This window comes from Triticum dicoccoides, chromosome 3A (genome assembly GCF_002162155.2).
Source record: "Triticum dicoccoides isolate Atlit2015 ecotype Zavitan chromosome 3A, WEW_v2.0, whole genome shotgun sequence".
Lineage (NCBI taxonomy): Eukaryota > Viridiplantae > Streptophyta > Magnoliopsida > Poales > Poaceae > Triticum > Triticum dicoccoides.
In genome coordinates this window covers 334,191,318-334,209,548 of record NC_041384.1, presented here as the reverse complement: position 1 = coordinate 334,209,548, position 18,231 = coordinate 334,191,318, and the positions used below count along the sequence as shown (strand labels likewise).

At 48.1% G+C, this 18,231-nt stretch overlaps 1 protein-coding gene across 4 annotated transcripts in view; it reads right to left on the bottom strand.

Annotated features, from left to right (window-relative positions):
• Positions 1-343: 343 nt before the first annotated feature.
• The window catches only part of LOC119268141 (protein FAM91A1-like), a 49,947-nt gene continuing 32,059 nt past the window's right edge, over positions 344-18,231 (bottom strand). For 3 of the 4 annotated variants that reach the window (XM_037549667.1, XM_037549668.1, XM_037549669.1), the window contains 7 exons: positions 15,326-15,432; positions 12,932-13,054; positions 12,656-12,809; positions 3,389-3,449; positions 2,909-3,273; positions 1,106-2,645; positions 344-865 (listed from right to left, as the gene is read on the bottom strand). In XM_037549667.1, coding sequence (XP_037405564.1) covers positions 619-865; positions 1,106-2,645; positions 2,909-3,273; positions 3,389-3,449; positions 12,656-12,809; positions 12,932-13,054; positions 15,326-15,432 — 2,597 coding nt within the window. In that variant the 3' untranslated portion in view covers positions 344-618. Of the gene's footprint in view, positions 866-1,105; positions 2,646-2,908; positions 3,274-3,388; positions 3,450-12,655; positions 12,810-12,931; positions 13,055-15,325; positions 15,433-18,231 lie in introns of those variants that run through there. The other variant, XM_037549670.1, reaches the window with a different exon arrangement.

Genomic DNA, 18,231 nt, shown 5'->3' with positions numbered 1-18,231 from the left:
ACCTAGTGACTTGTCCTCCCAAAATCTAATTTCCAAGCCTTCTTTTTGATAGAGAATGATCCATAGAGAAAGAAATATCTTCGTAACCATTAGACCAGCCCAAAAGTACGAGTCCTCAGGCCTCCAATATACTGGAAGGCCTCCAATATACTGGAACACTGCCTTTGAGCCAACATATTTTCTCATTATGAGGGTTTGTCATACACCATCTTTCGTCAGTAGCTTAAACAACCACCTACTGAGAAGGGAAGTGTTCTTAACTTTAAGGTCACAAATACCCAACCCCCCTTGGTCTTTGGGACGGAAATTCCCAATGCTAGCACAAAAAAAAGGAGCAAAAGGCTTGAAAACGTAAACGTCTACTTGCAAATTATGCAAACGGAAGGACTGGACAAATGCAATCTCCGAGCAATGTTTGGTCATTCATGTGAAAGACATCAGCTGACCTCACATGGCACATCAAACGGCACCGAACCCTTTGTACAACAAAATATTCCCTCAAGAGTCGAGATTAATGAAATAAGCCTTTCGAGAAGCATTAGTTGCAACAGTTTCAGTTCTGATTTACCAGCATAGACGGAGATATTGGAGCAAAAGCGAGATGACCACATGGACGCATCATATGAGGGTTGATGAAACTGTTGATGCCTCAGCTATCAACCAGAGAGGTTGGCGTGCTTGAAGACAAGCACCAATATCGAAGGGGTGTAATTCAACTCCGTCAAAGATAAGGTTTAGTCCTGGCAAGGTTACATCCTTGCTGTGTGCATCTTCTTGATCTGGCTTTCCTTCATGGGTGGATGACTGTTCGTCAGAGATGTGTTTGGTGGTAGCCTCTTCCTGCTCCGGAGAGAGTGAATATGACCTTTTGAGGTTCACAACATTAGTCACAAATAAATAAACATGAGAAGAATATGAAACATATGACATGAAACCATAAATTCACAAATACTTCCTCCATTCACAAATATAAGATGATTTGGATATTTCAATATGGATTACATACAGACTGAAATGAGCGAACAAACACACTAAAACATGTATGTATACATCTAATTCACAAAAAAGTTAGAACTCTTATAGTATTTGTGAACAGAGGAAGTACCTGACAGTCCTCCCATCAAAGCCCACAACTTCTGTGCCGCATCTCTGTCGGACAGCAAGTTTTAGCCTCTCGTGTTCACTTGGGGTTCTTGTGTTGGTTGGTGCTGAAGGATCATTTGCTGGATCCCATCTGCTACTAATACTATTGATTAAAGTGCGAGGTAGATCCCTTGAGCTTCCCCTCTTGTTATATAACTTAGCTACTGGTCCAGTTGCTTGATATTCACTACAAAGTTCTCTGAGACGCCTCCTTACATTTTGCATCACATCATAATGTTCAGTGAGATCATCTTTCTGAAGTATACGAGACGCAACCACCCTTTCACAAATCCTCTCGCATAAGTTTGGATTGAACAAGGGAATTCCAAACTCCAAACTCAAGGGCACCCACTGGTAACTTGCATTTTCTGGGTGAAACTTATCCGATTCGACAAGATTGTTAAGTCTTAATAGACGAAGGTAGCCAAGCGTGGTCAACTGAAATTTACTGGATAGGTCTTTCAGTACTGAGGTCAAATTAAAGACCTGTTCCTTTGGCAAATTCGCTTGAGCTACCACAGATGCAATTGAATGATCATCATTCTTCAGGGGTAAAGGGATATCTACTGTGACAAGGCTTCCTGATGCGTTGAGATCATCTATTCTAAGCGGTTGCACTAACACGGCAGATTGCTTCAACATCGAGTTCAAGCAATGTAAGAGTAGATTGCCCTTGACCAAATTCCCTTCAAACTTCCCTCCTAGTCCACCAACCATAGAGCCATCCCAAGACCATAACAATGCTTTTTCACAACCAGCTAATGGTTCAGGAAGCAATCTGAAGCGTTGTCCTTTCAAGAAAACAGCAGATAGTGGTCCAGAATGGCCTGCAGTATACAATACTAGCTTCATCCAAGGTGTCATCGCAGAATAAGAGGGTGGACCAAAATGAATCGTGCCTGAAGGACCAGGAAGAACTGATGAAGAAGGAAGAGGAACCATTGACACAATAATGTCATAGTCACGGAGAAATAGCCGTTCTAGTGTTGCTGGAGCAAGTGAAGCAAGGCTCTCACATCGGAGGACATCAACAGTGTACTTCCTTTTTATCATCAACACATTGGTGCCAGTTGAGTCATTCTGAGCCTCAATTCTAACCATGTTTTCCCCACGTTCTGGTAAACCCATCGACACTGATGATATATTCTCATCTTTATTATCTAAAACACCAGTAGAGCAGTTATGCTGGGGCACTTTACCAAGGCCATCCTCAGCTCTGTCCTCGATGTTTGCATTGGCCAGATGGGCTGTAACATTTTCATGCAATAAATTTGTTGGAGTCTTTGTTTCACCATCTTTATCAGTACTATCATCGGTAGAAGCTCCACCGGACTTTAAGCACTCGAGGGACCACCGCAGACTGAATGCATGATTAGCAAACTCCTCTAGCACACCCTCAAATTTCTTTCCTTCTAAACTAGCCAGATCACTGCATAGTTCCGCAATGCAAGAATCACCTAATTTTCCAGCTTCATACAGCGTGACAGCATGAGATTTTAGACCTGCAGTAGGTCAATTACGGTGCTTAGTAGTGTGCTTATTTAGGCAATACACTAGGTATTAAACTATTAACAAGTACTACAGACGTCATGTAGATCAGCAATGTACAGGAGAAGAAGGGATCACTATATTTCTATATATTATATAAATATACAGAAGTAAAATCTTAAACATGAAACAGGAAGGTGTCCCAAGAATTGGTGTTCAAGAGATTTCAGCTCCAAATCTCACAGGCTCTGCATTACAAATAAAGATAGTATCTAACCTGGGGACAATGAACCCATCATCAAGTATGAAGTAACATTGGCATCAACAACAAAACCTACATGAGCTGTCCCGGATATTCTCCTGGGTCCATTAGTATCGATGCTAAGCAACTGTTGATTGGACTTTTCTGAGTTGATACTTGCATTTGAACCTTCATCATCATCACTAAGAATGTTACTGAGAGATGGAGGTTCACCTTCGTCTTTAAATACAGAGTCACCATCCACAAGTTTTACAGCCCAGCCCAATCGGCAAGCAAATGATGCCGCTGCCTGCAGCTGATAAAGGTCAGCTTGTAAAGTTGCAGCCAATTCAGCAACAGTAGCATTAGCACTTGACACAACAAATACAGCATAAAGTAGCCTGCAATCAAGAAAATCAGGTAATGGATTTTATCACAATACAACAATGCAAGTGAAATATATATTTGAATAAGAAATGAAGGTCATCATCACACAGAAGGATTGCTAGCACTTACTCTTCGATTGGGTCTTCATAGGATTGATCCTTGTTAGAAACAAAGCCTTCAAGCCTAGAAACTGAACAAAAAGAAACAATATAGTAACCTGAAAACATGTTTTCTTAGCACAAATCGCAACGCGTGCTTATTACTTCAATCAAAGGAACAACATTACACGGCCAATTTACCAATTCTTATTACGAAGTAAGAAAATGACTAGGAGATTTTGATATGATGATCGGCAGCATTAAATTGACACCATTGCATTAAATGGCATTTCTTTTCAAACAATGCTCTTGGGTTTCATATCCATAAGAATGACTAGTTTTATATTGTTGTCTTTTCTAACAATACTAACATGGTGAGCTACACATAGATTGGAAAGCCATAAAAGATCTTGTTTTTAAGATAGCTTTGTTCGCCATCCTTGCATGCAATTTCGTATACTGTAGAAAGCAAAAGAATGTGATCCATGGCAAGGGGTCTCGGACCATGCGACCATGGCAGAGGCATTCTTCGATCACTTCCTCTCACTTCTTGGCTCAGCTTCCTTGGTTCCCACTCGAAAGACTGGACATTCGAGGGGAAAGCTGACATGATGGCAGGTGTTGGAGTACGACGATCCCTTTGCAGTTCGGCTAGGGTTATCGACAACGCACAGAGAGCAAATCCAACAGTTCACACGCGGGGAATTGTCAGGTTCGGGCGGCCATGGAGGCGTAAAACCTTACTCCTGTGTTTGGGTGGCTTGACTTGGGGCTCAAGTTACAAGTGCAGCTTGCCGGAAAAACGTGAACAAGCTGCAACTACTGTGTAAGCATGAGCAGGCTGTCGACCCGTGCCAAGGTAGCCATGGGCCTCCTTTTATAGACGAAAAGGGGTCACCACAGTGGCAACATGCTCATTACAAGTATGTGAATAGTAGTCTTGATGCTATCCACCCTAATCCTGCCGGAGTAGGACAAGGGCATCTAATGCACCGTGAGCTGGTGGCCATCCTTCGGCAAAAGGTGTCTCTCCTGTGCCGTCAACGTGGATGAACCTATCTTCTTGACACGTCCACCATACGGGTGTCAATAAAGTTGATCTGCATGCGAGGTGCCGACACGTGTCCTGTTGACTCCCATCGGGCCACCTGCCCGCTCAACACCTCACCTTGACAAGCCATCAGCTGGTCAATGAGGTGGAGCGGGCGGCGGGCAAGGGAGAGCTTTCCTGCAAGGAGCCTTGGCTTGCCGGTGCGAAGCTTGCCGTCAACTTAAGTCTTGTCCTTCAGTACTAACGCAGTACTTCTCGATGACCTGCCTAGAGGTCCTCTTCACGGTCTTGGTGTCCAAGAGGTGAGGCTTGGGTTGAGCTATCCTCCGGCAAGCCCTTGCCGTCCGGAGGGCTGCAACTGCCTATGCACAAGTCTGGAGTACTAAAGGACCCATGTTTTAGTACACCGACAGGAGCCCCCGGGCCTGGGCCGTACACGCATGTGAGGCGTCATTGGGCTAGGCCCAAACAGTGCACAGGCACGCGTGGCAGGGAATAACTGTTGTAATCTTCTCTTTTACCACGCCCCCACAATGCGCATTAAATGCGGAACGTGAGAGAGGTGGAACGAGACAGCTGCCAGGGTAGTGCACCTGAAAAGCGCAGCCACGTAGGACGGAAAAAAGCCAGCCTCCGCGCCTTCCCCATGAAAAGGAAACCGCGAGAGGCGCTGCTCATTTACCCCCTTCCGCTCCCAATCTAGCAGCCGCCTCCTTCTGTTAGAGTTATATTATTGATGGCCTTTGGCCTTTTGTATTCTAGCTTCTTGGCATTCTCTTGTACATGTATATATGATGGCTTTGGCCTCCTAATAATATCAAGTTGCATATTCCTGACATGGTATTAGAGCCTAGGTTCTTTTTTTCCGCACGTTTGCAACTCGTGCTGAATCAATCGGCGGCCGTCTCATCCCCAACTTCGGTTGCCACTGCCCTCCGGTCGCTGATCTGGTAGTCGCCGTTCTCCGGGACCGTCCTCGAGTGGGTGTGCGGGGCGCGCTGCCTTCTCAGGCCCCTGCTTGTGTCGTTTTCTCTCCTCGCTGGTCCAGATTGACGAAGGGCTCGCCTCCCGGTCTAGATCGAAGAGGCTGGGTCTGGCAGCCTGTACGCTTGATCGTTGCTCCCTCCTGGCGCCGCAGCTCCTCCACCGGAGGGGTGGAGGAGCACGTCCTGTCGCCGCCCTGCTAGCTCCGGCCGCCGTTTGCTCTTCGGGCCGGCCGCTGAAGTCCGGCGCGGATCCGCCTCAACTACAAGCTTCGGTCGCGGTGCTCCTCCGTCCTTCAACCCGGCTGCCTCCGCCGCGGATCCCTGGCTTCCGCCGTCGTCGCTGATCTTCTTGCTGGCCGTCGCACCAGCTCCGCCGTTTCCGCTACCTTCTGTGCGCCGCCGCCATATCGCGTTGTTCTACTGTCGCGGAGGCTGAATTGCGTCGTGTGGGGTTTGGTCTTCCGTGAAGCAGGCTGGCTTGGCCCTTGGCTGATTAGAATTGGCCCGTTTCTTTCCATTAAAAAAAAGGAGTACTATGTCATTGTCTTTAGTCACTGGTTGTCCTTCGGTCGTCAGCTCACAGAGGCAGCTTCCATCTTTGCTCGGTGCCCCTCCTCGGGCGTTGTTGTCTGTTACTCCGAATTTCTCAGATGGCAGTAGCCGCTCTTCATCGACTTCCTTTGCGGCCTTCACACGATATGGTGCCTGCTCTACGTCGACTTCTCTCGCGGCTTTCGCATGCGGTGGTGGTCGCTTGAAGCCGACTCCTCCCGCGGCTTCCACGCGCGGTGGCGGTCGCTCTACGCCGACTCCTCTCGCGGCTTCCACGCGCGGTGGCGGTCGCTCTACGCCGACTCCTCCCGCGGCTTCCGCGCGCGGTGGTGGTCACTCTACGTCGACTCCTCCCGTGGCTTCCGCGCGCGGTGGTGGTCGCTCTACGCCGACTTCTCCCGCGGCTTCCGCGCGCGGTGGTGGCCGCTCTACGTTGACTCCTCTCATGGCTTCCGCGCGCGGTGACCGCTCTACCTCGACTCTCGCGGCTTCCGCGCACGACGGTGATCGCTCTATGTCGGCTCTCCAAGTGGCCGGCTCTCCGTCGACTCGCTACTCTCAGTCGACTCTACACGCGGCTTCCATGGGTGGTGGAGTCTGCTTATTATCGGCAGATGTTTCTACCTCGACCCCTTCCGCCATGTCCATGTCTCCTCGTGAGATTGCGCAGCTGCAGTCTCTACTTGCTACTTGGGATTCTTCACCGACAAGATCTGCAGGTTCCGTGACTGACTCTTCTGGCAATAAGAAACCACCTTCTACTCCTTCAGGTACATCCCCATGGATTCTTGATACTGGAGCATCTTTTCATATGACCTATGATTCTTCCACTTTGACCTCCATTCGACCTGTTGAGTCTCATGTTCGTGTTCTTACGGCTGATGGCACTCCCCTCCCTGTAGCTAGTCGAGGCACTCTTAGCACTTCTTCATTTCATGTTCCCTCTGTCGCTCATGTTCCTCGACTTACCATGCAGCTCATATCTGGTGGTCAGATTGTTGATTCTAATTGTAGGGTCATCCTCGACTTTGATTCGTGTTCTGTCCAGGATCGTCGCACGGGTGCTCTACTTGGTGCTGGCCCTCGACGCTCTGATGGTCTCTAGGAGCTTGACTGGCTACGTCTTCCTTCCGCTGCCTCCGCTGCCAGTCTCGTAACCCCTGTTGCTGCATCTACCAGCTCTTTTCAACAGTGGCATCATCGTCTTAGCCATTTATGTGGTTCTCGTCTCTCGTCTTTGGTTCATCGCGGTGTTCTGGGGTCTGTCTCCGGTAACGCTTCGTTGGATTGTCTGGGTTGTAGGCTAGGTAAGCAGATTCAGCTACCCTATCCTCACAGCGAGTTGGTGTCTGAGCGCCCTTTTGACCTTGTTCACTCTGATGTTTGGGGTCCAGCTCCCTTTGCTTCAAAAGGGGGTCATCGCTACTATATTATCTTTATAGATGATTTTTCACGGTACACTTGGATCTATTTCATGTCTTCTCGTAGTGAGGTCTTATCTATATACAAAAAATTTGCTGCCATGGTTCAAACCCAGTTTTCCACTCCTATTCGTGTTTTTCGCGCAGATTCAGCTGGTGAGTATATCTCCCATGCGCTGCGAGGATTCCTTGCTGAGCAAGGTACTCTTCCTCAGTTCTCTTGCCCTAGTGCTCATGCTCAGAATGGTGTGGCTGAGCGCAAGCATCGTCACCTTCTTGAGACGGCGCGCGCGATGATGATCGCCGCCTCTCTTCCGCCTCACTTCTGGGCTGAGGCTATTACCACTTCCACGTATCTTATTAACATTCGGCCATCTGCTGCTCTACAGGGTGGCATTCCTCTCGAGCGTCTTTCTGTTCGCTCTCCTGATTATTCGGTGCTTCGCTTGTTTGGTTGCGTTTGCTATGTTTTGCTTGCCCCTCGTGAACGCACCAAACTGACCGCTCAGTCTGTTGAGTGTGTTTTTCTTGGATACAGTGATGAGCATAAGGGCTATCGGTGTTGGGATCCCATCAGTCGTCGGATGCGTATTTCTCGGGATGTGACCTTTGATGAGTCTCGTCCCTTCTACCCGCGTCCATCCTCCTCGGCCTTTTCCATAGAGGATATCTCTTTTCTTACATTTCCGGATACACCTCCCCCTGTGCCAAGTATTCCTACTCCTCATCCTACTGTTGTAGATTCGACACCGTCCTCTCCTACGGTTTCTTCTCCTCCCTCATCACATGACTCCTCACCTTCATCATCGACACCTTCACCTTCTCCATGTTCATCACCGATACCTTCCCCTTCTCCACCTTCGTCGATACATTCCCCGTCTCCATCTTCAGTGATTCCACCTCTTCCCTCCTTTCCTTTTCATTATACTCGACGTCCACGTATTGTGGACGAGTCCACTGATGTGCCCTCTACTTCTGGTGTGTCGTCTTCCTTCTCTCAGTCGACTTATGGTCTTCGTTCTCGGCCTTGTCCGCCCCCTGATCGATATTCTCCTTCTCGCTATGGTCTTTCGACCGTTCTTGAGCCGACTTCTTATCGAGATGCTATTGTGCATCCTGAATGGCAGTTTGCGATGGCAGAGGAGATTGTTGCTCTTGAGCGCACCGGCACATGGGATCTGGTTTCTCTTCCTCCCGGTGTTCGTCCCATCACTTGTAAGTGGGTCTATAAGATAAAGACTCGCTCTGATGGTTCTCTTGAGCGTTATAAAGCTCGTCTTGTTGCTCGTGGCTTTCAGCAACAACATGGTCGCGATTACGATGAGACTTTTGCTCCTGTGGCCCATATGACCACTGTCCGTACACTTCTTGCCGTGGCTTCTGTTCGCCATTGGTCCGTGTCTCAGCTTGATGTGAAGAATGCCTTTTTAAATGGTGAGTTGCGCGAGGAGGTTTATATGCAACCGCCACCTGGGTATTCTGTTCCTGATGACATGGTTTGTCGTCTTCGCCGCTCTCTTTATGGCCTTAAGCAAGCCCCCCGTGCCTGGTTTGAGCGCTTCGCTTCTGTGGTGACTGCTGCTGGTTTTTCGCCCAGTGCTCATGATCCAGCATTGTTTGTCCACCTTTCTGCTCGTGGTAGGACTCTTCTTCTTCTATATGTTGATGACATGATCATCACTGGCGACAATTCTGAGTACATTGCCTTTGTCAAGGCCCGCCTCAGTGAGCAGTTCCTTATGTTTGATCTTGGTCCTCTTCGTTACTTTCTTGGGATTGAGGTTTCATCCACCTCTGATGGCTTTTATATTTCCCAAGAGAAGTATATCCAAGATCTTCTTACTCGTGCGGCTCTTAGTGATGAGCGCACTGTTGAGACTCCTATGGAGCTCAATCTTCACCTTCGTGCTTCTGATGGCGAGCCCTTGTCTGATCCGACGCGTTATCGTCATCTTGTTGGGAGTCTTGTCTATCTTGCTGTCACACGTCCGGATATCTCGTATCCTGTCCATATTCTGAGTCAGTTTGTTTCTGCTCCCACTTCTGTTCACTATAGTCACCTTCTTCGTGTTCTACGCTATCTTCGTGGCACGATCTCTCGTCGTCTTTTTTTCCCCGTTCCAGCTCGTTACAGCTCCGGGCCTATTCAGATGCTACATGGGCTAGTGATCCTTCGGACCGCCGTTCACTTTCCGCTTACTGTGTTTTTCTTGGTGGTTCTCTTATTGCCTGGAAGACGAAGAAACAAGCTGCAGTTTCTCGTTCGAGTGCAGAGGCCGAGTTACGAGCTATGGCTCTTCTGACGACAGAGGTGACTTGGTTACGATGGTTACTGGAGGATTTTGGTGTTTCTGTTACTACACCTACCACCCTCTTGTCAGACAGTACAGGTGCTATCAGTATTGCGCGGGATCCGGTGAAGCATGAGCTTACCAAGCATATTGGTGTGGATGCCTTTTTTGTGCGCGCTGCTGTGCAGGATCATGTTATTGGTCTTCAGCATGTGCCTTCCGAGTTACAGCTAGCAGATTTCTTCACGAAGGCCCAGACTAGAGCGCAGCATGAATTTCATCTCTCCAAACTCGGTGTTGTGGATCCACCATGAGTTTGAGGGGGGCTGTTAGAGTTATATTATTGATGGCCTTTGGCCTTTTGTATTCTAGCTTCTTGGCATTCTCTTGTACATGTATATATGATGGCTTTGGCCTCCTAATAATATCAAGTTGCATATTCCTGACACCTTCATCTTCCTCCTCGCGCAAGAACAAAGCACTCTGCTCCTTCCGCTGCTGCTCCACCGCGCCATTCCTCAATCCCCAGCGCATTCACCATGGCCCCAAAAAGAGCGAAGAAGGCGATGGACCCGGAGGCAGAGAAGAAACTCAAGAGGGAGAAACAGCGGCGGGAGAACACCATCTTCCCGCCAGCGTTGACGGCCGACGACCTAACTTCAAGATATTCGTACGTCTGGTCGAGCCAGACCGACAATCATCCGGCTACAGAAGTCCTCCCGGGGTCGGCTGATCCAGCGGACAACCAGTTTCACTTCTTTGCCAGGTATTTCTATGGTATTTCTATGGCGGGCTCTACCCACCTTTTTCAGATTTCTTCGTGGAGGTCATGCAGTCCTACGGATTTCATTTGCTGGATTTTGCTCCCAATGCCATCACTTGCGTGTCTATTTACGCACATCTGTGCGAAAACTTCCTGGGGATAGCACCCAATCTTGACCTGTTCCGGCACTTCTTCATCCCCCAGATCGAGAACGACGCTCTCTCCGGCAGCATTACCTGGATTCCAAGAACGCGGATGAAGGAGCACTATCTTGAGGGCAAGCTGCACACCAAGTGGAACAAGTGGAGGGCGGATTGGTGCTGGATTAAGCAGGATCCGCAAGATGAAATCCCTCCCTTCTGCCGCCTCCGGACCCAGAGGATCGGGAAGGGGAAAACTTGGAGCAATATCGGGCCCAGCAACGCCAAGCTCGGGATGGCGCTGTACAGAATCCACCGTCTCAAGGCCGTCGGGCTGACCTTAAAGGTGGTTGGGGCGGATATCACCCGTTGCCGGATCGCCCCGCTGCATCATAGAGGAGGCCGAAGGGCATGGGAGTACCAGAACCCCAACGACCCAATGTGCCTGCACCCTGGGGCCGACAGCAACTTGCCGGTGATGGAGCACTACTTGCTCATATGCTAGCTCTTCAACAAGGGCTGTGAGTTCCTCTTGCCGGAAAAGGTGGTTCTGCTCTGCAACAACTCCACCAAGGGCGAGATCCTAGCCAAGATACCGGAGTGCAACGCCGACGCCAAGGGGGTTGTGGAGCGGTGGACAGAGCCCTCCAAGGCTGAGGTGGAAAAATTGCTTGCGGGTTTGAAGGAGAAGGCCGTCCGGGTGGAGAACGACATGGTTCACCCCCACCAGAGATGACGAGGCCGTCTTCCTCAAGGCCAGAGCAGAAGAGGCCAAGGAGGCTAAACGCCTCCAGCAAAAGGTCGACGCCACCGGCAAAGGGAAGCAGGTGGTGGAGCACAGGGGAGCACACTGAAGACGGGGCCAGTGCGCCCATTGAGGATCACGCCAAAGAGCGGCTCGCTGAGGAAGATGCCGAAGAGCATACCGGCGAGACCACCGAGGATGACGATCCCGTCGGGGAGCACGAGGACGATGAGGAGGAGCTCGCCGGAGAAACGGAGGGAGATGAGTACATTCCCCCAACTCGCACCAAAAGTGCCTTTGCAAAAAGGCCCGACAAGAAGAGGGAAGCACGCCTTGATCTGCTAAGCACGGAGCTTGTTGGGACCCAGGTGGCCGGCAAGGCTTCTCGTGCGCAGCCTTCTCAGCGCCAACGCCCTCGCGTCCCAGCATCTCGGCAATTGACTTCGTCGGTTGCTGGAGAGGTGGGTGCTCCATAGCCCCCAGCTCCTTCAAGGATGAAGCGTGCTAGGAACCCGCCACGACCGGAGCCGAGGCGGCTGCGCTCTACGACTTGTCCGTCCTCAGCGAGCCTGATGAGGAAGAGGAGTAAGCACCCCACCCTCCTGTCATCACGCTTTTTTTGCATCGGTTGTTGATTCTGATCATCACGAACAACTTGTTGTTGATTCTGATCATCACGAACAGTAGGAGGCGGACGGCGGCGGCAGCAGTCAGAGATGCGGTAGCGGCGAGGGAAGAAGGGACAACAGCGGCCGGAAAGATGACGCTGCAGCGCGAGATCCGACCTTAGCACGAGTTGCGCATGCAAAAAAGTAACCTAGGTCTGAAACCATGTTAGGAAAAATGCAACTTGTATTTCCAGGTGGTCATAGGCCGCCAATATATTATGCAGAAAACCCCTTATAGAACGGAGAAAATACAACGGTTACACGGCTAAATATATATAACTCTAACATTTTTCAGTACTTTTCTAAAATGTACGGGCGATGTATTAAATGTTGAACCTGTCAAAGCAAAAAAACTATTCACTCGCATGTTTGTACAACCTATATGTTTGGTTTCTATCAAAGATAAGAAATTTTAGGACAAATCATTTACGTCATAACTTGATCGAAAAGGGAAAAGGTTATCCAAATCATTTATTGGCAGTCACGAGACAAGATAATACATGCCCATGAAACAAAGAGAAAACATGAATATGGGATTTAGATACAAGACAGCATGAGCAACAACGCCAATCAATTAGAGTAATTTTAACATGAACAAACTAAACAAAGCACTAGACAATTTTAACCTAGGCATTACATGGGTGTCTTATCCTCAAAAAATATTCCATGAACTCTATATACCTTTGAAGCGGTCATCAGTGTAAACAGGCACATCAAAGTACACTAACCCTCTTTTATAGAGGTCATCTATAATCTTCATATCAAAAAGAATATATGAATTGGCTTCCTCTTTGCAGATTTTGTCTATGGTTGCTGTTTCTTCTTCTGAAAGTTTCTACAGTAGATTAATAAACATTAATTCTTATCAGTTCTACATGAGACTACACAAAGAAATGATAGCTTCATATAGACCAAACAAGAAGCTCATCTTCCATACTGAGAAAGAGGGAACCTGACCTTGAACTCTTCCAATGTAAAGTTAACCAGACAAACTCCCCACCAAGGCTCGACTGGGAAGTCAACAGGCTGTGTAGGCAGTAAATCTTTTGCGATTGATTTGTTCAGCTTCCACATTAGTTTCTGAAGAATTAAACAGAGGGAAACCCATCATTTACTAGGATGATCGATCTTGCTGCAAGATAGTTTACCAACATGATAAACCTCTCTAGGTATACTAAGAACAAAGTTAACCTGATTTCCGAGACTTATCATGAACTAAACTAACATGATTTTTTTAAGAGAAAAAAACCCCAGCCTGATAGTATATGCACGGTGTGGTCTAGAACATTATACAGCTCAGATTAACTTAGATTTCTCACAAAAAAAGAGTTGACTAACTTTTATATCTATGCAAGAGTTCATTTATGATCTTAGGATTAAGTTATTATTTATGTTCTGGTTATCTAGATAACACCGAGTAGTTATAGTTAATTACTAGTTATTGTAATAAGAGCATGTACAGTTTGCAAGCGCTCAGAGAGATGCTTAACAAATTAAGCTGATTTGATTTGCCATGTGGACCGCATTGTCGCTTATTTTTTTACTAGAATACACACAAGCGTGCGTATCTTATACTCCCCCCGTTCAATAATATAGTGCGTATAGATTTTTTGAAAAGTCAAACATTGACCAAGTTTATAGAGAAAACTTTGGCATTCTAGATGAAAATGTTTTACTCCACAAACTTGGTCAAAGTCTATGAGGTTTGACTTTTCAAAAAATCTATATGCACTACATTATGGAACGGAGGGAGTATGGAGAAAGGGTATAGAGCCCATCCATGGTACACTGTAACATAGGCACGATGTGCCAATCCACTTAATCCTGTTACATGATTACTCACCTGAACATAGGCACAATTTGCAAGTACGCACATTGTTGCTTATTTTTTGAAGCATGAGTGCTTGATAGGCACCAACACTTAAGAAATGCTTATGTATTTGATTAACACGAATTTCATCCAAGCACCAGCAGGTAGGGGCTTGCATTAATTAATCATTTATGTTCTGGTCTTCTCGATAACACCAAATTGTAGTTATCATAGTAAGAGCATGTAAAATTTGCAAGTGCTTAGAGAGGTGCTTAGCAAACTAAGCCGATTCTTGTCATGTGGGATGGCATTCGTGCTTATTTTGAATCATGAGCGCTTGATAGACACAGGTGCTTATGTATTTAATTAGCACAAAATTCATATATGAATCAGCTTTTGGGAAGGGGAGCCTTGGCGCAATGGTAAAGCTCCTGCCTAGTGACCATGAGGTCATGGGTTCAAGTCCTGGAAACAGCCTCTTACAGAAATGTAGGGAAAGGCTGCGTACAATAGACCCAAAGTGGTCGGATCCTTCCCAGGACCCTGCGCAAGCTGGAGCTACATGCACCGGGCTGCCCTTTTTAATCAGCTTTTTCCTTAAGTGCCCGAGGCTTGCCAATGGTAGGGGCTTGCATTGGAGTAGATAAAATTTACGTAAGTGCTTGATGATGTGGCTAGATACTCTCCCTTTAAGCACTCGCGCATAAGTACCTTGCACTATGCATGCGTAGGGTTCACCAGATTGATGGCTAATTGAATTTATTCTTGCATGAGAAAAGCTAGTATTTCATTTATTTTTCCAAGGCTTTAAATCGCATGTTATTGATCTTTCTAATGGATAAATCAAAATCCCGCATAATCAACTATTTAGGCCGATACTAAAAGCAATAGGGCTCAGATATAAATGCATGTGCAAACAGAGGACTAAAAACACAGAGGAAATTAGATCATATCACAGAGAACGTGCAAGAGCACATCCTATCATACGAAGAAACAACAACAACAAAGCCTTTAGTCCCAAACAAGTTGGGGTAGGCTAGAACTGAAACCCATAAGATCTCGCAAACAACTCATGGTTCTGGCAGATGGATAGCTGCTTCCATGCACCCCTGTCCATGGCTAGTTCCTATCATATGGAGAAAAGCAAAACAAATTTACAAGAGTCCAGTCACGACAGGCTTTTCATCTTAAGGGAAAGGAAACAACCGAGGACCAAACCTAGCAGTACACACCCTCAAGCCTATTCCTCATGGTAGTTCATGCAACCAACGGCGATAGACTTCTATGGAAAGAAACCATTTTATTTCATAGTAATGCTATGGTGTTCTTATGGTTAGTTTGGAGTGCAGAATTGGAAATGGAAAACAGAATTTAGCATTCATGGAAACGAAACTTATAGATGAATTTCAAGTGTTGGATCACAATCCATTCAGCCAAAGCCCCTTAAACCCTATGTATGTAAGTATGTTTCACAAGATTGAAAGGGCAATTGTTACCATGAAAATTAAGTAATGAGAACATTGACAATAGTGCAGTACTACCTTTGATCTGCATTTGTTCATAATATCAATAAATTCATTTCTTCCAATACCAGTCAGCCTTAGGGCATCAGCAGCAGTGAAGTTTGGAATACTATCATATGGTTGTTCTGCAATGTAATTACACATGTAAGAAATATACATAAATATTGTTGATGAATAAAGCAAGTAAAAATCCCATCAGTTGTGATATTTCATCTCATATTTCACCGTGGCTCCAAACTATTATTGGGATAAGCAGTAAGAACACAACGTCCCAATGCTGGGAAGTGGGATGCTGATGCACTTTTTTTTCAGAAAAGGCAAAGCTTGTGTTTCTATCCATTGGTAGAAGAAAGATTTACAACCGTACAAGCCCAAGACTAGGCCAAAACAAACAAGCACTCAAGACAAGACTACGACAGCGGCTGCTAGACAGACACCATCCACACAAACACACAGCACGGAAACCCCGCCACAGGAAGCGACAATCCAACTCTGCGAAGAGGGCAAAGTTGGGCCTCTCCCGCTTTGGAGAGAAGACACATGGCGTCGTGGACCACCGGTCTCGCACCGCCGCTAGTGCCGAGGCCACCACACCTCACCGCATCCCTTGATCCTTGTCCATCGCAAGATACTCCAACATCCGTTAGTCAAAACCCCTCGAGAACCCCAGGCTTGGCCCCTGCTAAGGCGTCAGGCAGGGGGGTCTCTAAGTAAGCACCCTCGTTCAGAAAGGATGTTGCTCTCACCAAAGCTCCAGGGGATTCTTGCTCCCTTGGGGGTTCCTCGATCCCAAGACCGCACTTGGGCAGAGCGACCACCGGTGGGGAGGACAACACCCCGGGAGTTGGGGCCACGGCTGTAACGTTTAGGCTCGGCTGCTAATCATAAACCTTTGTGCGGCCTTCGAGAAGAGCAAACCAAAACAAAGGCGCCAAAGAAACTCACATGTCAGATCTAGGAATCCAGTTCACCAGCCTAGCCCACCTAGCGGCTGAAGGCGGCAATCGAACAAAGCCGCCGAAGGGACGAAACCACTTCACTTTGATCGCCAAAGAACACGAACGTGGCTCCCCACCAGCCAAGGGACCAAGAAAGGGGCCCCTTCCATTCCCACTGGCCATCAAAGAGAGCCAGAGGAGTTTGGACAAAGAGGAAACGAACAAACCATAAAGGAATCTGTCGTGGGAGTAAGTCTGACAGTAAGGATAGGGGATACGAAGGATGAAGCAAGGCCCTAACTACGGCGAGGTTGTACACACGAGTTTTATGAATTCAAGCCCCTCTCGGAGGAGGTAACAACCCTACGTCTCGGTGCCCGGAGGCTTGTCGACTGGAATGTGTGTGTGAGTTACAGGGGGTGTGAACCCTTGTGCCAGAGGAGGGGGGTGGCTTATATAGAGTGCGCCATACCCCTCCAGCCCTCAGTTACACAGGGTTCAATGTAAGTTAAGACAGAGGCGTTACTGGTAACGCCTGCTATAATGACCATTAATGACCTTTAAGACTACGGAGTGAACACCTGACCGTTGCCATCCTGAGGTGGCTTTAGATCTTCTGTACTCCGGGTGATTCTTCGTACGGTCGAGTGACTCTATCTTGGTCGAGTGGAATTGGGGTATCCGAGTGGAATAGTTGGTCGAGTGGCTTGCACTCCAAGGTGATTTCAGTCGGTATCTTCTGTTGTACTTCAAATGCCTTTGACTCTAGGGCAATGTCCTTGGGTAGGGCGTCTAGGTCAAGCCTATGACACTACCCTAAGTACATGGCATCGCCATTAGCCCCCGAATGAATTGAGGTCCGAGTGAAGTAAGGTTGAAGCTGTTTCCGATTCGATTCTATGCTTTGGGGGCATTTCATCGGAGTCTGGAAATCGTACTGGAACTTTAACCTTGCGTCAGTCGCCTCGATCGATTCTGTGGTCGTCGAGTGAATTACACCGTAAATCTTCGAGTGACTTAGAGTGTGAAATCTTCGGCGCGGTTGATTGCTCTGCGGTTCCTGGATCTCACGGGATTCGAAATTTTGGAGAAGCAGGCGGGACGGAGCGCGGCACAGTAAGCGGAACAGATAGACAGAGGCGCCTCAATTTCCGCGCCATCTTTTTCGCCACGTATCGGGCGAGCATCTGCTGCGGGATGTGATAAGATCGCTTGGGCCCACCTATCAGCCACTCGGAAGCAGCCCCATAAAGAGTGCTCGGGCCGATGCAATGCACAGTGCTCCTCATTCGGTCCTCTTCTCCTCTGCTTCTCCACCGCGCATCTCCCCGCTCTCGACGTTCCGCCTAATCCGCGTGCACGCCACCGCCATGGGGAAAGACAAGACCGTGGCCCTGGAGCGCGCGAAGGTGTCAGCGCGGCGAAAGGCAAAAAGACTGCTCGGGGGTCGTCGTCGCGGTCCGGTCTGCCGCCTGGTTGGATTCAGGGGGACTGGATCCGCTCCACCGTCGTGCAGGAAGATTTGAAGAGGCTCGCCGAGGACGGCATGATTGCTGACAAATCTTGGAGGCTGCCGGAGGGGGAATCCGAGCCCCAGCCGCATGAGGGTGAGCGTGTCCTCCTCACCACACACGTCGATCGAGGTTTTTCCTTTCCCCCGCATCCGTTCTTTCGGGGTTTCTTGAACTTTTTCGGTGTCCAGATTCACCATTCCCCGCCCCCACCCCCAACACCATCACATATCTCACTGCGTACATCTCTTTGTGCGAAAACTTTCTGGGCTGCCAACCACATTGGGATCTCTTCAAACACATCTTTACTTGTCGTTCTCTTCACTCGGAGTGTTTTTTGAAACTTAGACGAATACGGGATCGCAGCTAAGCCCCCGAGTGAGAGGGTTGCTCTTCACTCGGAGTATTTTTTGTAACTTAGGCGAGTGCGGGATCGCAGCTAGGCCCCCGAGTGAGAGGGTTGCTCTTTACTCGG